This window comes from Thermobia domestica, chromosome 5 (genome assembly GCF_964235325.1).
Source record: "Thermobia domestica chromosome 5, izTheDome1.hap1.1, whole genome shotgun sequence".
Lineage (NCBI taxonomy): Eukaryota > Metazoa > Arthropoda > Insecta > Zygentoma > Lepismatidae > Thermobia > Thermobia domestica.
The window spans coordinates 20,621,279-20,648,691 of NC_137458.1; the positions used below are offsets into that span (position 1 = coordinate 20,621,279).

General features: G+C 36.5%; 1 protein-coding gene across 2 annotated transcripts in view; it reads left to right on the forward strand.

Annotated features, from left to right (window-relative positions):
- LOC145685779 (uncharacterized) overlaps positions 1-27,413 on the forward strand; it is a 55,574-nt gene that overhangs the window by 17,977 nt on the left and 10,184 nt on the right. For both annotated transcript variants that reach the window (XM_081758302.1, XM_081758303.1), the window contains exons 4-7: positions 8,126-8,188; positions 11,169-11,210; positions 15,710-15,784; positions 16,138-16,209. In XM_081758302.1, coding sequence (XP_081614428.1) covers positions 8,126-8,188; positions 11,169-11,210; positions 15,710-15,784; positions 16,138-16,179 — 222 coding nt within the window. In that variant the 3' untranslated portion in view covers positions 16,180-16,209. The remainder of the gene's footprint in view (positions 1-8,125; positions 8,189-11,168; positions 11,211-15,709; positions 15,785-16,137; positions 16,210-27,413) is intronic.

Genomic DNA, 27,413 nt, shown 5'->3' on the forward strand with positions numbered 1-27,413 from the left:
CTTATGGGGTTGCCAAGAGTGTTCGTAGGTTTCCTGTAAAAATCCCTCTACTCACTCAAAATGTTCCTTTTCTTGTTGTTTTTCCAGTTAGTTGAATGACCAATTCCTATGACATAAGTTATATGATAAGATTAATTTAGCTATATTTAAGGAAATACCAACCATATTTGTTTTATTCATTTACTTTTTCCATCTTTTTTTTTTTTTTTTTTTTTTTTACTTTTTCCTTCACTTTTTTCAACAAAAAATTTACACAAATAGCCAACAATAGGTGCAAAAGATGCTACTTTGAACATACACACAAAATATTGCTATTGTGTTAGTACATTTCTGAAGAACAAAGAAAATTTAAGGATTTATATTGGTCAATCAGTCAGGGAGAATTTCCCTGGATTCTTATATTTTATCGAAAAAATTCCCTTTCCTCCTTTTGGCTAAATTTGTCTATGACATTTCCCAAGAGTAGAGACATTTCCCTCAAACTACGAACAGTGCTTGCCAACTGCGCCAAATTCAAGCTTCTGTCGGGTTCGAAGACATTAGGTCTGCAGCATATTGACCCGAGGCAGAGCAACCAAGCCGAGACAGATGGAGGTAGGCTGGGATGCGGAGACAGAGAGATAGTGCATAGATGTGTGTTTCAATCCCATCGTTGGAGAGGCCTTTGTCTAGCAGGTGCTCGAGTGAATATACAGTACAAGGCTTTGTTGCATTGCTTACAATACTCCATTTCGGGTTGATTATCCTGTCCTCTGCTCAATGTGCGGCTGTCTTTAGTAGTAAATCCTGTCCTCTCAAAACTCAACTATCAATATTGGCCTATTGATCTAAAGCAATCCTAACGGATACCCTGCTCGAAAGTAGCCCCAATGACATTTCATTTACTGTTGTAAATATTTCTATGATTTTGTTTACATTTCCAGGAGATTGTGAATCAGTTATAAGGGCCACGGAAAGTAAGTTCTGGCAATCATCTTCAAAATCACTCAACAACGTGTTCAGTTGTGCTTGGACGCTCAGAAAGGATATCTCCTGTGACAATCTCATTTCATTTCATTTCTTATACACAGAGGTATAACATGTTAACGTTTTGTTTCATTTCCTGTCGCACTTTTTTTCAAAACCAACATTTTTGTATCCCGTTTCCGAGTGAGATACGTTGTATTATAATGCAATATCCATTACATAGAATTTTTCAAATAGCTACGTAAACCGCTGTAGCTGATACATTGTCACAATAAATGTGTCCGTGACGGATGTAGTTCAATATATGAAGTGATCCTATCGCGAAACGCTACGAAAAACGTTTCTTTTAGAAAAATGTTGTTGTCCGTAGGGACAATTCAAAATATAAGAGGCTGCACTGGAACACTATTTGCTGAAGGATCTTATCCACTTAAAGTCTGGTTGATACATAGCGTGCCATGCCCATATCATTTCCCTCCTATGCTCAGTCCGTGTGACGGTCCGAACATTGAGACATGCCATGTGCCGCTACTACTTACTACACCATTTCCCAAGATTGATTGCATGGAGAGGTCAACTTCCTGTCGTTTCGAGTACTCCGAGGAAAGCCGAAGCATCACGGCCGTCGAGTCGCGATTGAGGTGGTTTCTCTGCAAGGTGACACTATCGAGCATTACAAGTGAACGTCACGGACACGACACATCATGTGAGAATTTAAAAATAATAATAATATTAATAATAACCCAATGCATTTTAAAAGTCTGAAAAGATTTGAGGACCATGGCATAGAACAGGCACACTATGCGTGAATTAACCTTAAGTGATTGCAATTTCACTTATTTTAGTTCCGAGGGAAGGGGCTGGGCAACTTCGGAGATTCAAAGCTCCACCAAAAGTTCCCCTTGGAATAAACACTGGTTACGAAAGTAGCGCTCCTTGTATAGAATGAGATATACAATATCGTTCACGTATTCTGAATATTCATGAATATTAATACAATTATGAAACTTATTTACGTTGTGACAATTTAATCAGTTTAAAGAAACATGAAAATCATTTTAGTTCTTACATTTAACCGGGTTTTTAGAATGCATAGTTCAATTTCAGACATACATTCAGCATCCAGAAGCAATTGAAAAGCTACTTGAATTTAGAAGTACCATTCCCTCCTTATTTCCTTGATGGCGGTATAAATAAGGCAATTTCTTCCCAAGATGTGTCCAATCCAATTGGCCAATTGGCTGGCTAAAAGTGTTTCTTCTCTCCTATCCATTTTAAAACATTCCGTTTGTTGTCCATTTCATGTTCTTCATCTTCCTGCAACAACATATTTCGAAGCGCTCTAAATACCATATTTACGCGTGTATGCCGCGCACCCGTGTAAGCCGCGCACCCCCAATTTCTGGAATGTTAAAATTGAAAAAAAATACCTCGTGTAAGCAGCGCACATCAATTTTCTCAAAAAAAAAAAAAAAAAACGTTAATCATTAAAATCGTTATACACAGAGACAATCCAACAATACTATGATTATTAACAGAAATCACTCCCGTACTTAGCTTTCTTCGTTGCCGTCTGCTCCCGAGCAGCTGGAGCATGTATCACCATCGGACTGAATAAAGTCTTCGCTCCCATTGGAAATGCAGCATTTTTTAAAGCTGCGGACGACAAGATCCTCTGGAATTGAATTCCATGCTTCAATAATCCATTCGCACAAAAGGCGAAGTGCAGGTTTCTTAATTCGGCCAGTTGGCGTAGTTTCGTGTACTGCAGTTGCCATCCATTCAGTGTACAATCGCCGCAAGTGGTTCTTGAAAGGCCGGTTGATGCAAAGAGGAAAGATGAGCTGCAACTTGTCATTTTATATTAAAACTTTTCTACTCTTGTAAAATTACTCACAATATTCCAGTATTAGGTTAATAAAAACTCCCCGTGATTTTAAATGCTTGGTGGCTCAGTCAATTCTACATTTCCTCGTGTATGCCGCGCACCCTGTTTTTTGACTTTGTTTTTGTACAGAAAAGGTGCGTGGCATACACGGATAAATACGGTATTTTTTCTCTAACTTTCGTAATATTCAAGTCTCTGAACCATAAAGTCCAATGCCCCATATATAGCACTTGAGCAACTTCTTCCTTAGTCCAAAATTAAAGCCTGTTAGTTAAGAGTGACCTTTTCTTGTTGAATGCTTCTTTGGCTATGGATATTCTTGACCTGACCTCTTTGATGCAGTAAATGCCTATCGTCAAAATACTTCCTAAATATTTGAAATAATCGACTTCTTCAACTACTCTTTGTTCTACTCTGACCTGTAAGAGTGCGTTTCCACGGGACATTCTTAGGACTCGATTTTCCAATGTTGATTTCCATTCCATAAAGTTTTCCAGTGTTTACTATTTTCTCAATTATCTCCTATAGTCCTTCGGTTCTAGCTATAATAACAATATCATCTACTTACCTGATTTTGTTGATGGTTTGCCCTCCAATCTTGAAATCTCCAATTCGTACAAAAAAAAAAAAAAAAAAAAAAAAAACGAAAAATAAAACAAACTTTAAGAAAAATGATTAACCAACTTTATCAAAGCCCTAGAAAGCATAAAATAACAAAACCTTTTTATAAAAAATGTTAAACGACTTCAAGAAACTTAAAATATTTTTAAATGCGTAAGAGAGGAGAAAATAATTTTTAAAAGCGCTAAGTTGCTGCTATTATCAATTAAATGATTTTGAAGTCTGTGCCAACCTAAGCAGATTAATGCTTAATAGCATTACCACTGAAACCAGATATTAGGCAATAATTATTAATCCAGATATTAGGCAATAATATTAATAGGCAATTTTATATTAGGCAATAATTTGTTTAGCTTGACATAGACTTCAATTTTTTGTTGATAATAGTAGCATTTTAGAGCCTTTCTAACTCCTGGCGTTTCAGTGACACCCATGTAGATGTCATAAAATACTTCATTGCAAAATACCAGTGACATCCATTGGGTAGTCACGAAAACATATCCTTTATTAAGGATGGTATTAATACTGAAGATGAATTTTTATAGAGGATGCAAGGCACGAGTTAGTTCTACTGTTTCTCCTTAGGTGACAGCACCTTACTGCCAGAGAAGAAAACATGTTTTGTCTCAGTAGATAGCAGGCTTAAGGGAGCATTCAATTACGACATACACTCGTGTCCAAAATTGTTGTCGCATGCCTATAAATATGTTGTAGGAATATAATTTGACAAAGAATTCGCCCGGTATTTCTTATAATGTTAGTATGTTTATAAATGGCAAAGACATGTATGTGGCAAATTTCATGTAAAAAGAGCAGTAAATAAGAACAATAAAACGAAAATAAAACTTTCTTGTCCATTTAGCAACATTTTGTTTTATTCATTCTAATTTTCGTATTTATAATTCTTTTCCTATGAAATTTACCACAAATATACGTTTCCCGATTATACACATAGTATCATCTAGTTGGCCATTTACAGTTTGATTATTGTTGGATGAACTATGTGTTCGTACATCTGGTAAAACGCCAAGTTATTGTTATACTGTAAAAGTTTCTTTTGTCGGTACCCGAACCTCAAAACAATCAATGTGAACCATCCTTTTCCTAGAACTAGAATGGAAGGTAAGAGTGGTGCGTTTCATAAAATGGCGACCGTGAAAAAGGACTATCAGGTACAGATGAAGAATACGACTGCAGGGAAACAATAGAGAAAAATAAAATGCAATTGGAAATCACAGAAGATGTAGATCCGGGGTATCATAATGAGATTCATAATAATATTAAAGAAAAATAATATAAACATGGAAGAAGAAAGAAAAAGAATTAGAGAGAATACAAATAAAAAGAACGGTGAAAAAGAGAAGAAAATAGTAAAAGATGAAACAAGAGATATAAAGAAAGTGAAGAAATCAAAGAAGAGTAAAAGTGATAAAGATGATACGAAAAAGGAGAGAAAATATAAAAGTGAAAATAAGGAAGAGACACGAGAAAAGAAGAAAAGAAGACACGAAGATCACAGTAGAAGTGAACCAAAGGTAAAAGACAATGGAAGACAAAGCCACAGACAGAAAGAAGAAACGAAAAGTATAGAAGAGAAATACTATGAGATTAAAAAGGAAAATAATAGAGATGGTAGAGGTAATGCACAAACAAAAGAAGCTGGTCTTAGTAAAGTGAAGATGATGTGCTGTCTTGCTGAACAACGCACGCAAGTTCATACAGAAATAAAAATGTATATGGACCAAGCGTTTTCACAACTTGCGTCTCGATTACAAACGAAATTGGATAATATCGTAGATGATTTTAGGAACCATTTAAGGAAGGAGATTGCTGAGTTTGATCGTGCTGAAGTACAAACACAAGTGGTAGATAAAGTGGAACAACAAAGTAAAAATAAAATGGAAGCGCTTGAGTATCAGGAAGAATATATTGAAGATAGCAAAGCTAGGAACGATACCAAACTAGTTAATGATTTGTTAGGAGATGATTCGGAGACTCCAGTAACAAACCAGTATGTTGGAAAGGAAGAAAGGGAATGTGCAGAAAATATATGTGTCATGCCATTAGAAGAAGAACAAGTTTGCAGTGTAAGCATTCAAAAGAGTTTATCAGAAGAGAAAGGCGAAAGTACTGGGAAACATAAAATAGAATATTATCATCAGAACTCCGGAAAATCCCTAAAGCTAAATAATCATATAAGAAAATTGAATTGTTCGGTATGTCATCGAAAGAGAAATGGTAGACGCCAGTGTCTGCGGAAACGAAGGGTAAAAGAAATTTCTAAGAAATTCAAGAAAGATAAGGGAAGTTACAAGAAAATAGTAGCCTATAATAAAATTCATCATGCTGAAATTGAAGAGGATACAAAACAGAATGAAAAGTTTGCATCAGAAGAAAGGAAAGATCAAGTGAAGATAAAACCCACCATCGCTAGAAGAATTAGTAAGCCAAGATTCGGAAGTCAACGCAAGAAATTTAGACAGAGGGAAAAGAAGGAATGGAAACTGGATGAGAGATGGAAATATCGGAAGAGGAAAGACAAGAAAGTGGAGAAAGGAAGAAGTAGAAGAAGCCGGAATAGAAAGAAAGACAGAAAGAAACCAAAAGATAATGAAAGAAGAAGTGACAGAAGAAGATGGAGAAAGAAAAGGATGAAATCAAGAAATGAAAGACAAAAGAAAATGAAAGTCTTAAAAGAATGGAAATATAAAAGACGTAAAACGAAGACAAGATTCCAAACACGAAAAAGAACCAGAAGAAAATTGAAACACTTAACACATTGTGAATGGAAAATTGGTAAAGCCAAAATTATGACTCGCAGAAAGAAGAAAAAGAAAAAAGTTGAAAACTGCAAGAGAAGGCGAAGTCCGTGGAAGGATAAACAGAAAGGGAGTTATCGACGTAAAAGAAAAAAATAAGAAAAGATAAATCGTCGCTATAGTATATATTAGTAAAAAAAATGTTACGGTATTATATATGATGTTATTTAGTGTTGTATTATTTAGTGAGGTGTTCAATTGGAAAGCCATCAATAATGTTTTTAATGTTCTATTTCAATGTTAATTTATTGTTTTAATTTTGAATTTTTATGATACAAGAAAATGATGACTGTTGGAAATGTGTGAACTTTGTTCCGTATGAATTGGTCCTTTCTTAGTTACAAAGCTCTAGAGAAAATGTGAATATGGAATTTTGAAAAATTTTATCCAGTGATAAAATTTTTGTTCAGACACCGGGGAGTCTGTAATGCGCCGCTATATTGTACCTGCACCAGCGCATTACTTGATATTTGGGCAAGTGGCAGTTTGGATTTCGGTCCGCGCCGTAAGATATAAATCTATATTGTGAAAACTTTTTCGAATCGAAAAAAAAAAGTATTGTAAAGAGTAAGGAAAATGGAATGTTAACGATATATAGAAAGAAATAGTTTTTGTGATTCTGGTCGGTAAATATGTATGTAAAAATTGTGAATCTGTAAAACGTAGAACCCCGGATCAAACGTCGGAAAGTTTATCCAATTGTGTTAGTATCTTGATTTTGTTTGTGATCTCAACGAAATGAAATTCATACGTAGATGGTGCAACGTAGTTCATTGGTAATTTAGATGATGTATATATATTTATTAATGTATATATTGGGAGTTTTTACTTATACAGCCTCGACGAATTGTACATAATAATAATAATATAATGAAATAAAATAATTGAATATGAATATTAGTAAAAAAAATGATGAAGAAGATATGTGATGAATATGAGGTAATTATGATATGTAATTTGTAATAAAAGGCTGATAAGAAATGTAGAATAATTCTCAAGTAAATCGTTATTCAAAGAACTGCATCATCTAGTTGGCCATTTACAGTTTGATTATTGTTGGATGAACTATGTGTTCGTACATCTGGTAAAACGCCAAGTTATTGTTATACTGTAAAAGTTTCTTTTGTCGGTACCCGAACCTCAAAACAATCAATGTGAACCATCCTCTTCCTAGAACTAGAATGGAAGGTAAGAGTGGTGCGTTTCACAATCATTTTGGACATGAGTGTACATGTATTTCTTTTGACGATAAATAATTGGTAACTTCGAGATCGGAAAAGAGATTAAAGAGAAAATATTGTCTTTCACTTATGATCAATGTTGCCAACGTGAAGCAGCATAAAATCCCTTCAGAACATCAAATTTTCCCTTTTTTAGTCCAAATGCTCCACAATGCAAATAAGTTGTTTTTTTAAAATCAGTAATGTGAATGCTCTCCTCACGCGTGCACAATAACTATACCCTATATAACGGTCTAGACAATATTTTAACACTAAATGAAAACTTGGTATTACAGCACGCACATAGGAAAATGACACCTGAAACGCAAGGGGTTAAGATAATTTATTCATCCTAAGTTATTTTATACTTTTTAGCGCTTTCTTGAAGTTGGTTAATACTTTAAACGAAGATTTTAGTAAATCATTGATGTGAAAAATGCAATGAGTTTGATCTAATGTAGAGCTAATACCAATGTAATTTGTAACTTTTTGAAGTTAGTTGTTTGAGTTTACGTGCTTTATTGTCTATATTAGAATTACAAACTTAAATCAATCCTTTCGAGATACTACGGTATTATGTGCCTTGTAAATTTAAAAAATTTCTTTTCCAGATCAAGGAGCACTTGACATTTCTCAGAACGTACAAAGATGAGCTCCAACACCTTTGTGATGAGGTTTGTAAATGAAATTGTTAAATTATTATTATAAACTTTAAAATAAGATATTGTTAATAATGTGTAAATAGTGCCTACAGTGTGACAATTTCAGTTTACGAAAAACTTGTGTCAACCTGGGATGTCACTCCTTTGAAATCTGAGTAGAATGTAGCCTTAATCTTTGTAGAGCGAATTTTAGCGAACCCAAATTGGTGACATTAGCCTTAGGTATATCCTAAATTAGCTTATCTTGCTCATGCTTTTAAGAACGCACTTATAATATGCTTAGGACATAGAGCTTGGGGTTTCTGCACCACTGTTTTGAGACGGCAAAACAGAACCGTAGAGTTAAATAAAATATACTTATTATCACAAGAGATGACATATATTCTGTTAAAAATTGCGTGTGTAAAGTGTGTGTTTGTGTAGCGAAATCTAAGTTATGTAAATTTAGGTGGGTGATCAATCCTCAATGTAAAAGTAGGAAAAGGTTAACTAGTTCATACCTGCAACTTGATGAATTTTGACCTCCAATTCAACAAAGATCTACTCTGCTTAATGCTGCAGTCTTTGGAGTATTTCAGCACTAAATCCAGTCTACTAATTGTCGATGATACAATTGTTAAGCATTTCGTGGAGTTCCAATATTTCGCTACTTGTTCGACAATAACTGTTATCGCTGTTCAGTCTCATGACTTGTTGACTGTCTACGAACTCCTCACGACTCACTCCTTCACTCCTCACTGACTTTGACCAAAAAGACTGAATTATTTATACAACCAAAGATGCATGCATTACAGCAAATGGCTTTCAAAATTCGGGTCAAAATCATACATGTGCATATGAGATTTTTCTGAAGAAAGTTGCGTTAACCAATTCCTCTTAAAATGGAGCGTCATGTCAGCACTCTGCATTTACATAACTTACATAACGCTGTCCGATGCAGTGTGTTGCTGTGAAACATGAAATTACAAAAATGCTTACAATCACATAGACAATTTACATCATTTACATTCGCAGACTATGTTTTCAGGCATTACACATACCATAACCAAAACAAATAGTCTTTGAGAATTCTTACAATTTAAAATTAAAATGAACAATATTTTAGATTAATAAAATGAATTATCAAGATCCCTTGACACTTGTAATATAATGTTGAAGGAAGCATTTTCTTCCTGTGAAAAGAGGATCAGTATAAGAAATTCTAAACTCAGATTTATTTGAAACTTTTCTAACTTAGTTAATTTGTCAAGCAAGTGTAAGATATTAATCTTAAATATTTATTTATTGCTTTTATGAGTTCATGAATTTGTTATTCTGTACAGCATTATTTAACCATCAATACAAAACGGAAATTCTCTTCCTCTGTACAAAGATGGGAAACATTTCTATATAAGAATAATCGGCAGTTTGCGTGTACAAAATGTTCAACTAACAAGTTGAAATCCTTTTTATATAACCCCTATTTTACAAATTGCTTGGCGATTTTTGTTTCTTCTTTTCCTTAAAATGAGGACTGTTCGCTAATTAAAGGTTTTGTATAAAAACAAGTGTGCATCAAAAAGAAGAGTTTTAGTAAGATGTATAATGTAATATATATTAATACGTTTTGTTTTTTTAACCAGTAATTCTGAATGACTTTCGTTTGCACTTTTAAGGATTGTTAATTTTTAAGACTTACAAAAATTAGCATATTTAAATAAGCATAAAAAGATTTTGCTTCAAACAGGTTGTTAAATGACAAAGCACTCAATCTAAGGTACTATTTTTAAAAATACGTATGTTCACTTTACCAAGACTGAAAAATACCGTACTGAAATTCAAAGCAAAAGTGATCAAATGTAACAATGTAAAAACTAGCAAAAATTGAAGAAAATGAATTGTTAACATTAATATTCTTGAGTTCAGAAGAATGATATGGATCCTAATGTTGCTCGGTAGTTATGGATAGAGGAGCACAGCGTCTCAGTGGTAAAGCGCTTACTTCTGCTTTGTGGGGTCCTTGGTTTGATCCCCGGCTAAGTAAGTTTGTGGTGGACAACATCGTGTTCGTGGGTTTTCTCGGAGTACTTCCGTTTCCTCCCACATTCTAATCCCATCAACTTTTCCATCATCATTTGCTTGCCTTAATAATCCATCTCCCTTAACCTAAAAGGCATAATCGTGGTACGTTAAACAACGATTTCATTTCTTTTTTCTTCATAGTTATGAAAATATTGATCTAGTTTTTGTCGATAATTATCGAAATACCCATCTACCTGTACAAGTGGGTTTATCGATTTTAATAAATGGTATCCTGCGATCGATATACGGTTTATGAATACCTTCTATTTACTAGCAATGTTTCTTTCCCATTTCTTAAAAAGTTAAATTCGAAAAATTTACTAATATGGTTTTCCTTAAATGTAGATTTAAATGCATTATGTATATAGTATTATTGTTTTGGGACCAAACTAATCTTCCGTTAAATGTGAGAACTTAAACTCAGGATTATATTATATTTCTTTTAGTTTGTTAAGTTAAATCTGGCTCAAGATATTCAGAATTTCCTCTTCTTTTTCGCTTTCCCCACCCTTTTTAAAAGATTTATTTTTAATAATGCGTGTTATATTCTCAATTAGTTTCGTTCTCTCATTGCTTTGAAGTTTAAGAAATGCATTCTAGCATCGAGGCTATGTGATTTGAAAATTAATCCAGTTCGAATCTATTTTATAGATGAAACATATTATCTAGAAACTGCATGTGCATTTTTTCATGTCATTCTGTATTTAATCAAAGTCCATTTGCATTTATTAGTTGTTTATTTAGTTTACAGTGTATTAAACTTAAAACTTTCATCATGTCGTTTCCAGAGCGTGAAGACTTAAAAATTATACATTGTAATAAGCAGTTTGAAATTCTGTTTGTTTCAATACAGAAACGAATTGAATTGTTCATTCTTAAATTTATAGCAAGCTTCTATATATTGGTTCAGAAATTTTGCTTTCTTTTGCAGGTAGAAGAACTCAGCAGCAGTTATGATAATGTAGAGTCCATGGTAAGAAAATTTTATGTTTAAATGTTTGATTGCTCAAATAATACTTTTAATTTTTGATTTTAGTTGAAAGCTTTTGTCCTAAAAGCTTCCAACTTTAAGATTTTCGTGATTCACGGGAACTCTTTGTGATAATTTTTCTTTATCCGTGTTTCATTATTTGTAGAGCAACCCACATTATGCTTTATTTTTTGTTATGCTTTATTATTTTCCCAATTATGCTTTATTATGCTATATTTTTTAATTTCAATCATTGTTTTACATTAATCGTGTATAATGTATAATATTTACTATACATTAAATATTCTAAATATCTTGATCTATGTTAAACTTGCAGTTAAACAGAATTTTTCAAGAATTGTGCTATATATTTTAAATTATGCTTTATTTTCTAAAATTATGTTTTTAAAATTAGTTTCTTCTGAAGCCTTAGACAACCACAACAATGTTTAAGGTACCAACCACATATGTGAATTGCTGTTATGCTTTTTATGTTTTTGGGTTGCCCTAATTATTTGGAAATATGGAACAGAAAACTGATATTGTCTTAGGTGATTATAGTACATTGACAAATGAAGAATTGGGGACCAGAGTGACCTATCTCAGCCATTTCTTTCTCAACCAAACGTTGTTGGTAGCCACAACCAAAATTGAGATAAAGCTATCTTCCTATTGTGGTTTGTGCGCATGTGACATGTATACGTATCACTTTCCAGAATCACTTCCTGTATGTACAAAGTGTTCATGAACTAGACGGACAAATTGTAGGAGACGATTCTTCACATCTTAATAAAGAAAAAAGATTTATATGGGTACGTGGGGAGTAGTTTCGAGGGTAGGGCCGTCCAAATGCGTGAAAAATACGTTGTAGCACGCGTTACTTTAAAGCGAGGAACCATGGATCTGGTGTTGCATAACACTTCTGACTATCCGCTGATGCATTCCCTGTTCACCAACTGTTTGCCTACTTTGGACTCACATTTAACACTGCTATCAAGACTAACTTTTTGCCTACTTTGGACTCCCTTTTAACACTGCTATCAAGACTAACTTTTTGCCTACTTTGGACTCCCTTTTAACACTGCTATCAAGACTAACTTTTTGCCTACTTTGGACTCCCTTTTAACACTGCTATCAAGACTAACTTTTTGCCTACTTTGGACTCCCTTTTAACACTGCTATCAAGACTAACTTTTTGCCTACTTTGGACTCACATTTAACACTGCTATCAAGACTAACTTTTTGCCTACTTTGAACTCACTTTTAACACTGCTATCAAGACTAACTTTTTGCCTACTTCGGACACAGTTTTAAGTCCGAGTATGTCTGAGAATTCTTTGTGACCTGTGGGGAACCAGTTGCTCACTCATTGTTGAAATATGCATTTTTAAATTACATATATGTAGCTTTCTTTACGCTGATACAGGCTGCCACTCCATGCTATTCAGTGTTCGAAATAACATATGTTACGATATAGTACTTTTCTACGCTTTAGACGGCCCTAACTCCGAATCTATGCAATTTTCCCCATAGGTCCATATTAATATTTTTAAAAATGATTTTGATGTGAGAAATTACCTTTCATAGTATGTCAGGTAGTTGATTGACACCCTGGATATTAAAATATTTTCTGTAACTTGAGCCTCCTAAGTTTCCTCAGTTAAGGTATTCGACCGTTATTAGCTTTGACCCTTTCAAACAATGATATGATGTGACTAGAGAGAATCAGAAGAGAAATTTTTCAAGTGCGGGTAGAGATATCCTAGTATAGAATCTTTGATTTATTTTTGAGACAAGTAGTAAATTAAATACATGATATTTAGAAGTCCCATCAGCTAAAGATTAGGCATTGTATGCTTCACTTTGTGTGGCAAACAGATTACTTTATGCGTTACTGACAGTTTAATATTTGGTAAAAATAAACAAAATGAACTGGCATATATGTATGTATAGATAATAGGTAACAAAATTAGGAAAATAATGGCTGAAAAATACAAGGCTTGCCCCTTCTACAAGGGGTTCATGGTCCGATACCAAGATATTTGTAGTGAATAACAATGTATCCGCGGGAAACTTTCTCAGTTTTCCAATTTCCTCTCCAATTTTCAGTCAACCAATTCTTCCCTTATTATCATTCACTTTAATGAATCACCCATTTCCTTTAGTATTCAGGGCATAATTGTGGGAATTAAATATTTCATTTCATTATATATATAACAGCCGCGGATCCAGGATATAATCAAAGGAGGGGCTAAACCATAGTTTGCCGCCTTATCCAGTGTAAAGTAACATCGAAGCTCATTTTATCCAATGTGTACCTGAGCGTCAAGGGGGAGGGCTAAGGCCACTATAAACCTCCCCTTGGATCCGCGCCGGTGTATATATATATATATATATATATATATATATATATATATATATATATATATATATATATATATATATAGACCTATATATATATATATATATATATATAGGGTGACTGGTAATTCGATGCATTCCTTGCAAGGGAATATTCTACAAGTACAAGTGCTTTGGAACATTTTCACCTATATGAACCGGGGGTCACAAATAAATAATTTCTGAGTAATTTGCACATTACTGATTTCTTTGAAATTTGCCGGCTAATAAGAGGTGCGCGAGAAAATTTTACCCTGACCCATTTTTACATATTGTAGAGCGATGAAATGTTACATGTCTAATCCTGCTTACCTATGTAGGTCATGTGGTATTGTATAGCTCGTAACTGCACCGTTATTATGTTATAGGTCCGATCATGAAGTAAGGTATAGTGGTTCAAAATCCACTACGGCACCTCAGAAAGCAACGTTGCAACACTGGAGAAGTACTTGCACTTAAGAAATGGCTGCATGGTTGGGAAGAAGTGAAATGAAGGTGGTGTGCGATCAAGAGAAAACGCGAACTATGACAGTTGTGCATCAGTCTGGCCAAGATTCGGACAGTGAACAGGTGGTTGATTTCCACTAGGCGGACACTTTTTGCCAGCGTGCTACGCTCTGAGATTTCACAGAATCTCGCAACGCATGCAGCAGTGAAGCATAGTATAGCCTGGAAATTGTGGTACTCTTTAAATGAAAGCAAGTAGGAATACCCCATGCTGATTCCAAAGAAACGTGATAGTCACTTTGGTCGCTCAGAGTTAAACACGGACTTCCTTTGGTGGTTGTACGCCGGCACATTGTCATTGGTTTGATTAGTTTTTTATTCATGTATTTAAGCAAGTGAATGATTGAAGGAATGGTTCGGACCATCAACTCCGGGATCAGATCGGTCTTTTAGGTGGGCCCAGGATTAGGGAAGGAACTGGCCCTGGCCTTCGTCTGGTGGGACTGAAGAAGACGAACACATGTACAAAATGAAGATCTTCAGGTAGCAATTGAGTAGAACAGTGTCTAGACATGTGAGAAATTTAGACAACAATTCAGTGTGCGTGAAGAAATCATTCGGCAGCCCCTACATCAACTTGGGAAGCATTACAAGTTGGATTGATGGGTCCTACATGATTTGACTCCGGGCCAGAAGGCACCGCGAGCAGACACCAGTGTTTCTTTGCTGTCTCGTCTGAGGAAGGAGCCATGTCCGGACAGGGTGTTGATATTTGATGAGAAGTGGGTCCTGAACGAAGCTCCACGGCATCATCATGATTGGTTAGCATACCATGAACTGGTTCCAAAACAGCCGAAACCAGCACTGCACCAGAAGAAAGTCCTCCTATGTGTTTGGTGGACTGCTCGCAGTATCGTGCATCGGTAACTGCTACCAGCTGGTCAAAGCATCAATATGACTGTGTACTGTTAGTAGCTTGAGCAGTGTTCAAGAAAAACTCAAAACTCTGGAGCCAGCACTTCTAAATCGCAGAGTTTCTCCTGTTACAGGGCAACGTTAAGCCCCACGTGGCTAAGATGACTCGGGACACCATTCTGCACCTTGGATGGTAAACACTATTGTATCTGCTATATTCTCCGGACATTGCACTGTCCGATTATCACCTGTTCTATTCTTTGGACAATAACCTTAGAGGACGCCACTTCAAGTCCCTAGTAGAGGTGCAAAATACACTTGATACTTTCTTCGCTTCACGGTCCACCAAGTTCTACCGCGATGGAATCCATGGCCTTCCAGAACGTTGACAGAAGATCGTCCGATGCTGATGGGTACTATTTTTGATCTTCCAGGTACGTCTTAGGTGACATATGGATGTTCGAAGATGGTGGGTAAACAAGCGACAGAACTTTTTGTTATGTTTATATAATCAAAGAAATAAATGAAGGAATTGTTTCATTAGAAAGTAAATTTCATAAAACATAAAATTTTATTTGTTGAATACCTCATGAGAATATCATGGCTTACGCGCAGGAATTTTCTGTTATATGATTAAGTAACTTATTATTAGTTACTTGTTTTATAAATGCAACTTTCACTTATTTTTTTCTGTTAAGTATTCATTTGTCTATTAATTATTTATTCCTTCTCTTGTTTAGATCTTGAAGTGCCAGAAAGATGTGATGCGTGTTGGAGAGAAACTAGGCAATTTGGAAGTTCAATTTGGGGCAAAGGTACATACTTCATTCACCTTTACCATTTAATAATTTATTATGTGATTGATTTCTAATTTTACTGACGTGTATATTATGTACGGTACCTAGCATAATAATGTCAACATTGCTCACAAGTAGAAAAATAGTCAAACTCTCATTTTCGGCGACAGAGGAAAGTGGTGAAATATTTATTTACAATTATTAAGGAGGGGGTAATTTTTTTCAACTCGTCGTCCATCCCCACATTGATACAAACGCTGCCAAACGCGGCACTTTTCCCCCTATTTTTAATTGTAGTTTTCAAAACAAAAACTTATGTTTCTACAATCCAGTGCTTTCATTATTTAACGTGTTTTCACAATGTATTTCAGGTTTCTGGTGGCGGTGATGCTACATGCATAAAACGTAATTAATATGCCGTTTTAGAGATCTGGAAAATTTTCGTAAGTACCTTGAAGTATCTTTGTCATTTGAATAAATATCCTATAATACTTCCATCTGTTTAGGTTCTACCAGGAATTAAAACATACAATTCTTATAGCAGTGCCTTTCTCATTTTCTTCTCTTATTGTGCGACCAAACAATATTTGATTGTTATGCACATTGAATGAAAATAATTAAGTTAGTCAAAACAATAACAATTTATTTTACATCTCTATTTAAAGAGTATTAGTGGACTATATAAATTGAATTAATAACGTATTAAAATAAGGAAAACACAGCTCATAAATACCGAAAGGTCCCGCATTCGGGGCTTCTGCAAGAAAGCACAACTAATCACTGACAAAACTACGGGAGGCGGCATATTTTTGAAAAGAAAGATAACAGACCGCAAGAGTAGGAGGCTACAAATAGGAACAAAATTTACATCAAGAGACATCTGTACAGCAAAACATACACTACATAAAACATACTAGGCGTTATGCATAGTTGTTCTGACGCGTGATTGGTGCAATACTAAAGCGTTCGACTAACATATGTTGCCTGCAGTAGTCAGGCCGTTAGTATGACGCTAATCATACGTCAAAACGACTCTGCATAAGGACCATTTTGTTCCAGGTTTTGGAAATGCTGGTAGTAGGCTCAAACACTGCAAAACATAAGCCTCCTTGTTTTCTTATTTTTATGAAACAAGTAGAGGGCAGAGCAGTGTTGCCACACTTGGTACAATTGTACCAAATTCAGCCCTTTTGGTCATTCATCGGCCCGTTGGTACCACGCTGGCATTTTCAGCCCCTTTTGTTAAAAAAAAAGTTGGTACAATTCTACCCAATTCAGCACCATTTAACAAATACTTGTCACATTTTCGAATAATAGATACCATTGTGACTTAAAATTATTACTAATGTGCTGTGATGTCATTCAGGGAAGGTTATAGGGTCTTGGACCGGTTTTACAATTTTTACAAATGTCACTTTACTTACATTATATTCTTAGTCTATTATTCTCCTTCGGTCTTGAAATAAACGAGAATAAGGTGCAATAATTTATATGTTAATATTTTATTATAACGTACTGCTTACACACGAACTCGGAAATGATTGATTTGTTCCTCGTTTTATATATTTTTTTCATATATGGCCATAATACCGTTTTGATTTATTGGTCACTTTGAAAAAGAGGCGCGTTTGATTCCCTTAAATACATACCGAAGGTGATAAGTGTTTATCCTTTTAATTTGCGGCCTCTATTATACTTCCTACGTGCAAAAAAAGTTTCATCTACTTCCACGGTTGTTCAGGTCCTCCCTACTATTTGGATGTTTTTAAAAAGAGCACTTTCTTGATTTGGGCTCTTGGAAGAGAGGAGGGGTAGTGTTCTAGAACTTTACCTCTTTTAATTGAGTTGATTTTGAGTTTAACATCCCTCTCAGCAGTAAGGTTATATGAGACGGGCTCTACTGATTAACATGGAATCCGAACCACATGAGCTCTCGCTCTTTGTTTCGTGTTATAGAGCCATGTATTACACTGGAATAAAATAATGAATTCAGCCCTTTTTGTTACAATTTGGTACTATTTTTCAGCCCACTCCAGAGCTAGGACTGTGGCAACACTGGGGGAGAGTGGCCCAAACATTCATAAAAATGTAAATCGAAATCCTTCTCTTACTTGTTGATTTGTCTAGTTTCCTTCACTTTTCCCTAACTGTTCGTCCTCATGTTTTCTTATCTGCTTTTTCTTCTTGGCTTCCATTTTCTTCTGTTTTTGGTCTCTCGTACTTTATCCTAAAGACGACCAGTAAGTACGCCAGAAATTTTTACTTGGGGGGGTGTTCAAAATATAAGGGGGGCTCTTTCAAAATAGTGATATACATTTTTAAACAAACTCAAAGAAAACAGTATATCGTTACGCAACTATTTGCAAGAGTAACTGGTTCCATGTTCCCCCCTCCCTCGCAGCTTTCATTTAGGAGCCCAATCTGCTAAAAAAAAAGAAAGAAAAAAAGAACTTTGTACACTTTGTTCTGTCATCTGCATCTATCCATCAATCTCTTTTCTCGAAAATGACCGCGGAGCCCAGGAGGGTAGGTATGAGCGGGTCTGTTTTGTCAATTGTTTTGATCGAAACTCCGCCCGAAACAATGAGGTCATGTGGTTCTCGAAGCCGTGCATGAGAACGATTAGGGATGCGCACGAGACAAGATTTGTGGCTGTCTCGTCTCGAAAATGTGCTGTAAAAGTGATGTCTCGACTCGAAAAATGTATATTTTTCTATTGGAAGAGCTGTGTCTCGACTCGAATTTTGTCAGGAAAATCCTGTCTCGACTCGTCTCGTGCGCATCCCTAAGAACGATGTCGCTTTGTATTTTGAAGTGAAATAAATAAATAAGAATATTGCACTCTTTCCTAAACGCTAAACCTTATTTAACTTGATGTAATAAATAAAATATATGATACTGATTGATTGATTCAATTGGATTTGAGAGAGTATTCCTCTTCCATACAGAGGTGTGTGTAAAGAAATTTGGGGGTGGGTGTTAGGGGGTGTTGAGGGTGTAGATTACTCCCTGAAGACGAGAACAATATTGGCAGTTCTGGAAACTTTGGATGACGTGCAAGGGCGCCGATCCTAGGGTGCCCGGGCCCCCAAAGCACATGTGAGGTCCCCCTATTGTATTTATGAATATACAATATTTGGCTTAATTTGAACGCAATTTGTCTTAAAATCCTCATATATATATATACCTTCTGCATTTGAATGCCCCCCCCCCAAACTTACAGAGAAATCGGCGCCCTTGATGACGTTTAATTCACCTGGTTGTTTACCCGAGAACAACTATATTTAAAACATTGTTAGAAGTATGGGGCCTTATGCAGAGTCGATTTGACGTCTGATTAACACTTTACTACGGAGTTGACTAACGGATGGTTATGAAAATTGTATTCAGAGTCTTTGATTAGGACGTAGTATTGGACGAAGTTAATCACATGTGACTAATTAATCTAGAACAGACTAATCTTTACCCACGGTTTAGCGTGAGACACAACATTTCGTATTTCGTATTTCATGTATTTTCATTTTTACAGACTACGCATGCGCTCATCTACTTTTCCGTAGTTGCCACATTTATTTTACTCACCTATGCATTGGGGTTCTATAAGTTAATCATACCCAAATCATCATTTTAGTTGTACTCAAAGTAGACTGAATACCAAAAAGTGCACTTTCCTTAGTAAAGAGTTAGTATGCTTACTAACTAGTCTGTGACTAAACTTCGATTAACGAATTCTCTCTGAATACCGCCCATGATGTTTATGAATGTTCATTGTTCTTTTTTTCTTACATTTGCAATTTGTTACTTAGCAACAATTTACAAGCTTGAGAAAATCAACAGTCCTCTCACGAAACGTATTCTTTGATAAGAAAATCAAAATGTTGCTGAAACGGAATATTTTATGTAGAGCATGGTTTCTATATCTATCTATATATATAAAAGAGAACGTACAAATCCTTTGTTCCCTCATCACGCTAATACGGCTGAACCAATTTCTTTCATTTTTGGGGGGTTATTAGGATTTGGACCCTAGATGGTTTTTATCATATCACTTTAATTTTTAATTACCAGTGTCTTGAGATAATTGACCATTCAAGTGTCCATAACGTACAAATCCTTTGTTAGTTCATCATAGGTAAAAATAAACGTATTTATATGCAACCCGCATGACCGTGTCACTCGGCGGGTTAACATAAATGACAGGCGCTATAATGTTAACATTTACTGCAATCACTTGAAAGCGAAAAAGTAAAAATTATCTAAGTAACAAAGTTTATTGCGTTCCGCGGTGACCGCAGCGAAGCGGGGCGGGTTAACATAAATGAGAGGCGATATAATGTTAACATTTACTGCAATCTTCTATGGTTTTTATCATATCACTTGAAAGCGAAAAAGTAAAAATTATCTAAGTAACAAAGTTTATTGCGTTCCGGGGTGACCGCAGCGAAGCGGGGTGAACGCTGCTAGTATTATATATACACAATTGCACTTGCTCATCTTGAGTATTTAAAGAAACTATGGCCTACTCTTCGAGAATTTCCCAGTTGGAAGAACAACACGTCAGCCACATTTTCTTAATTTACAGTGCGTATCTACAGCCCGAAGAAGAAACCTCGACTACTTATTCTCTTCTGTAGAACATTGTGTACGCCAAAAACTTCATTCTAAGATTGGATTATACGAGTAATACAATAGTTGTTTAACTATGATGTACTGTAAATTCAGAAGAAAATAACATCTCAAGAATATTAAGGATTGTAGAAGAATTCTTATCTTCAACATCTTCTCCAGAAGTTAATCCCTAGGAGCTCCCCTTTTCCTCCTTGGAATATAGTGTGGAAAAGTGTGAACAATATTCCTTTCCTTCCATAACTCATATGCCAAATCGTGTTGCAATTTCGTGAATAGGTACGAGGGTAAAAAACATTTCTCAATCTTGTTGAAGGATTGAAATTTCATGAAGAAACCGTGAAAAAATACAAGCTGAAACTTTTTTAAAAAATAACCACAACACTATTAATCCGAGTGTCATTACTTATATGTCACTCTTCTCAGTATGAAAGAAGCTTTCAGATAGTAATTTCCGTATGTGTGCGTGACTTACACGAAAAGGGAAATCCGAGCTAATTCGGGAAAGTTTCCTCCAAAAAATACCTTTCGGGAAGTCTTGTCCCTGTGATAAGGGAGGAGGTGATATGGAACATTTTGTCGTGTGGTCATGCACTGCGAACCTTATATCTGCAAACCCTTCTTGAAACCTCCCTTTGTTCGTAGTTTGACACTGAAACAACTGAGTATTTGTAGTCACGTGCGGTTCTGATCAACAGGTACTGAAATGTGACGTCATCGCTATGCACGTACTTGTCAGCTTACAATAGTGACTTGAATTCTTTTCTCAAACCTTTAAAAACTAAAAGAAGAAATAATCAGTTCCAATGAAGAACAGAGCTCTCAGGGGCAATGGGGTAAGAGGTTTATGCCTATGACACACCATATGAGTCATTGAATATCAGAGTTACTCAAACTTCTAATATGGCGCTAAAAGCGACTCTGAATAGGGACCCTCTGACTCTACAGTCCCTGGAGCACTGTGGCAGTCTGATGACACACGTTTAACCGGGTAATGCGTGGTCAGCGGATTATCTTCCAGATGTCATTACTTCCGACTTTCGTTACTAGTCTGCTAAACATTAATTTAGGCAACTCCATTCCAAGCACATGTTGAGCTAGAGAAAGGGGACCTCCACCTGATTCTAGATTTTCCCCTATATGTCGTAAATCTTAGTGCTGCGGGGGGAACATAACTTTCCGGAGGTGTATGTTGTTACCTTATTCATCGTGGTGCATCCCAACAGTGCGCGCCGAATTCGAACCATATACCGGGAGCGCAAGCCTATCCGGGATATCTGCCGAATTTGCCTCCTGGAGGAGGAGTGGCAACTCCCACATCCACTCCTTCCCCAGCGGTGAACATGGCTGTGTCCACTGGTTGGCCTCCGCCGTATACGATGTTCATGCCGCCGATGACGCAGCCACCGGAAGTGAATAGGAATAGTTCAGAGAATGCATGTCGCTGCTCTCACTAAGGGAGATTGAGGACTGCGATATGGATTCCTTGAACAGAAACAAAACATAGTCGAGAAAAAAAAAGAAAGAGAATCGTAGGTTAAATTTAGATTAAGGTAATTTTTGTTTGTTTTGTGTCTATTTTGTGTCCAATTTTCCTTTTTCGTATAGAGTAGTTATAAATTCTTTGTTAGGATTAAGGTCTCTGAAAAATTTTCAAAACATTTCCTATATTGATTGCATTGCATTAGTGTATTTTATGATTAAAATGTTAGGTTAGAGAAAAAAAAGGAGCTTAACTTAGGACTTCTAAGTTAGATTTTTTTTTCTTCCGAAGCTCCCGGAGGATGTTACCTTATACATCGTATAATGTAACATGGCCCGGAAGTTTTGGGCAACCAGTGTATATATGAATTTAATATTTATTAAAATTTTATTTTTAATATATAATTAATCAATGACTTGATTTGAAGTAGATCGCAAAATTTGCGTTAAGTTCCTTGAACTAATGATTTTAGTATATTTAGAGGGAAATATATGGTAATATATTTACATTGAATAATTATTCGTATATTTAGCTAAAATATAATATTATTTTGGGAAATAAGGTAATATCTGGTCGTATTTAGTCCTTTCCCATCAATTTTCATTCATATTTTTGGCTTAGGGGATCTTCAAAAGAATTCAAAAATTTATTTCAGAAATCATCTTTAAAATTATTACATTTGTAAAGTCAGCCATAGTAGCTTCTTGAAGCATCCCTTTGTTTAATCTAAATTATCTGTGATTGGATCTTCCGCAATCACAGTTGTGGTTGAGATTTTTCGGCTTCTTTGATCTTGAGAGAAACTCCTATCATCGTATAGTTACGTCACAATGATCTTCCAATTGGGAATCTTCTTCCTGTTGTCTTTGTTCTTTTGGTTGATGAAGCCGCCATGATCAGATGGGTAGTGCGTCTGATCTGCAAAAAATCTACAATTTAATTCAGTGTGGTTAGCTGCTAGTGGAGCTTTTGGAGTACGAACTCCTGAGGACTGCGGCGCAATTCAAATTAGTTTTGACTTGCTCATCGTGTAAGGGTGAAGGAGAGCAAGCTGCTGGCGTCAGGTTTGCACGTTGTTGCAGAAACCCGAAGACATGGAGTTCCAGTCTCAAATATTTTGAGTTATCCAAAATACTTGCCCGGGGCAAGTAGGATAGAGTATTGGTAAAGTATAAACTGAACAAACACGTTCGTTATATGGATTATTGAACAAGTAAGTGACTATTTTATTCAACAAAAATTCCCTTTTCGGACGAGTTGAACCTACTAAATTTCTAACCTCTTTCGGATTGGAAAATGTTTATATCTAGTGTTGTGATGTCCACTAAAATGTGCTAAACGCTGCGTAGTTTTCCCTAAGTTATACCATACGCAAACTTAGCGATGTAACATAAATCACTCGTTCAATGGAGGGGGGGGGGGAAATTGTTCTTTTGGAGTTTCAGTGTGGATGTTTGTTACCAACAGTCCATGAAATGTGTGTACTTTCGAGTACATACATTTCACCCCAAAATTATATTTTGAATATGTAATTGTCGTATTTTTTTTATTATTCTTCCGTACTGCTATATCACAGAACAAAATCCATTCTCTGGTTTGTGCTTACCTTCACTGTAGTTTGAATACGATGAGACAAATATATACAAAGTTTCGGCTCACATTGATAACAAGGGTGCTTGCATAGCTATTGGTAATGGGAGATGCTCGTCAACAGTGACACGTTCGTTATGTATTTTGAATTCCTTTCACCTGAGACCAGAAATTCGAATTTTAAGCACATAGTTTAAGACTTTTTTTTTATTTTAACAATACACAAAAGTAGAGCTGAATGGTCGACGTCCCATACGTCCTCGGTAAGAAGCAGGGTGTGTGCTATATTATTAATCTGTTGAATAAAGTGATTTTATATGTTTTAGGTTAAGTTAGATAGTTAGGCTAGGGACTAGGTTAAGTGTACTTTCTTTTCATGTAGATTTATTTAGTGTATGTATTGTCTCAAAAGAAAATGTTTTGTTGTGGAATCAAAGTGGATGAGGTCTGAGCTCATACAAGGGAGGTCACCTTGTTGGTATAAATCCTCCGCGCTGACCCTACTTTCACAACGGTATCCAAAAGAGAATACTAAGAAAAGAAAGTAAAATATGTAGCATACAGCCGTAATGAGTAGCACATGTGTAGTGCAAGGCTTACGTGATTTTGTAGTAAATGTCCTTATTTTCAAAAATTTTTTTTTTTTTTTTTTGACTAAACCAAACGTATGTAGAATTGTTCATGATATGTGCAGAGAATATGTAATGCAATGATCGACTTACCCATTCAGCTATGTCAAGAATTTTCCTCAATTTCCAACCTTTTTTTTTTTAATGTATTCTCCTGTTATCTCTTATCATACAGAAAGTTAGTGTAAATAAAGCGTGCGAGTCGAAACAAAATCTTTCATTGTCCAGTGCAAAGCTAATTATTTTAAAGCGATGTAGTATAGTAACTTCAATAGTATTGTTGGTACTCAGAAAGTAGAGTGTTTAAAGCAGTACTTGAACAGTGTGACGAAAGTATATTATAGCATCTTGAGACGTATAGAATCGTTTTCACTTAGTGTGACCGGGGTTGGAATCACAGACCTGCCAGGAAATTTCACTTCGATAATAATATCAGCAAAATTCATTTTGGCATTCAATTTTCTTTTTCGAAATTCCATCCCGTTGTGCGTTTTAGATCCGATTTGAGATTTTTTTATTATTTTTTTATCTGGGTTAGTAAACACACACATTTAGATTTTCGAAGCACTCACCGTCAGTTTCACTCTTGGGTCAGTGTCTTGTTCTGTCGGATTGTGGTTTGTAACCTTATCTCGCGATGGGATGCAGGCCATGAACTGCGGATCGGGATACTGAACTGCGAGTGAAAATGAAGGAGGCTTAGAAATCTTCATATTATGGGTCAACTTGAGTTCTATTTTCCGGAGATGATTGGTGTAGTGGATGGGTCAGTGAGTGTTGATAGCTTACCCGTCTGGGCCCGGTGGGTTCGCGTTCAGCAGTCGGTGACACATTCACGCAGCCATAGTCTCGAGGAAAGGGAACATCATACAGAAACACAATATCAGTATTCATTCATTCAGTTGTATCATCATCATTATTTTTTAATTTTTTTATTTTTACATTTTAATTTTATTTTCATTTTTTTTTTTTTTTTTTTGTAAAATTGGCGTTCCACAGCCAGGATCTGTTATTTCAATCTTTCGCGAGTGCTAAGTGAATCATATTGAAAGAGCAGTGTAATGTAATGGGGACTGTTGTGACAAACGACTCCTTGAACGATGTGTAGTTACTCTTGAGTTTGTATATGTGTAACTTGGGGAAAACAATTTATATGAAATGGAGATGTCTGCTGGTAGCAGGTCAAGTACTGAATCCCGTAGCCCGGATGAATATGTGTGTTGTAGTGAGGAAATACAAGGCTTCAGTGTGTATTGTGACGGTTGTTCTGGATGGGTGCATGCACAGTGCTATGATATAACCGACGAGCAGGTAGAAGAATTGAATAAGTGTAGTGAGCCCTGGTTTTGTAAAACGTGTGTGGTCAAACAGCTGACTGTGCAATCGCTTTCCAAGTCACAGGAAAGTGGAAGTGAACGGAACACCGCGACGCACGACACGGGAGAGAAACTCTTACACAACGGTGGAGAGAGTGTCGGAACTGCAGGTTCACCTGCATCCGTGACAGACCTTGCGAAAATGTTAGAACGTTTTAGTCAAACTTTAACTTTAACTTTGGACCAAAAATTTGAAAAGGTTGACAGTATTATGAACGAAAGGTTTGAGAAAGTAGATAATAATTTGTACGCGATGAATCAAAAATTTGATTTGTTAAAGTCGGAAATGGAGCAAATTGTAAATGAAAGAGTCGAAAATGTAACCAAGGACGTATCGGACCTCCGGAACGAAGTTCGCGATTTGTACACTTCGGTGGGGGAATTTCAGGATACGATAACAACGCGGGTGGACACCGTTGAGGAGAATCTCCGGTTGTCAATAGAAAAGCAAAATCGCAGATGTGATCAGCTCGCCAAAGAACAATCGCATCTCGAGTCGAGCACCCAGAAATCGTATGACGTACTCGACGCTAAGATCCAAACTTTGGTGAAGGATCGGGAGCAAAGTAAACCAGGTCGTGCCGGTCGCAAGCGGTCACGTGACTTTGTTGGTTGTGAGGGGGTTGACTCTGACGGAACAGACTCTGACACCCGAGTGGATGTACCAGTCTCTTCGGTTGGGGAGACTCGTACTGTCCCAACGGTGACAGTCTCTGTCTGTCAGCCGACCAGAGTTCACACTAAGAATGTCTGACCGTTTGACTTAAATTCGCATTCGTTGGTCACGAACAATTACAGTCCCGCCTGTGGGGATATCATGAGTGGTCAGGTTGCCTCTAGGGCTTTAAATCCTTTATTGACGTGGTCTCAGGCTTCGGTCTCGACTTCCAATGTATGTAGCTTAAGTAATGTAGTGTCCAGTACTGTTGCAGATAGGACTCCTTCGTTTGTTGGAATTCCGGAGGGAGTATGTAGTCACACAGTGGTATCGATGCCAAGCAACTTACCTTTTGGACCAAATTATACTTCTTATTCGAATTTTGGACAAAATCATACTAATGCAAAGAGCCCTGTGATTGGCTGCAACTCTCCCCTGAATCCCGGCAGATATGAGGGATGTTCTGGAAATAGAGCGTTGAATCTTAGGCTGTCGGAAATAAATCACTTACCAAACTTCGCAGGAGAATATGGTTTGGCCAGGTCTTTTCTAGAAAACTTAGAACAGGCGTTTAAGATAATCTCCGCGTCGGAATACGAACGCATGGTTTTGGTACCGTGTTGTTTGTCCGCTGGGGCCAAGACTTGGTACCAAACGGTCTGTAAAGACATCAACAGTTATGCTGACTTTGTGCGTCTATTTAAGGAGCACTACTTCTCGGCCAGGATGGAACGCCTGCAGAAGAAATTCATACAAGGAATGAAATTTGACCGGTCCAAGTATAACCGGCTAACTGACTTTGCCTGGAAGGTCATAGCCGAATACTATGCTGTGGCACAACATCCAGATGAGACAGAACTCATTGAAATTGTCCTAGATTGTCTGCCACCTGGAGATGCTAGATTGTTGCGAGCCGTGGAGCCCAAGAATATCCAGCATCTGATAGTTAAGATAGACGAAATAGAAGGTCATCCGGAACCTATGGAACCAGTGACAGATAAGAAATTCAAGCGTCTGCACATTCGGCAGGCCAAGATAGGAAAAAAGACGGAAAATAACGGAAAGTCACAACAGACTAAAGACACTTCGTCGCAGACGGAGGAGGACGAAGGAAGGAAGAATGATGATGCCAAGGGAAATGAAAATGGCAATCGATTCTTGGGGAACCGAGGTCGAAGAAGAAATTTTCAGGCCAGAAGACCCTGGCACAACAATCGAAGGCAAAACTGGGGGAACGGAAACCAGAATGTTCCATATGTTTCCAATCCTAACTACCAATCGGGAG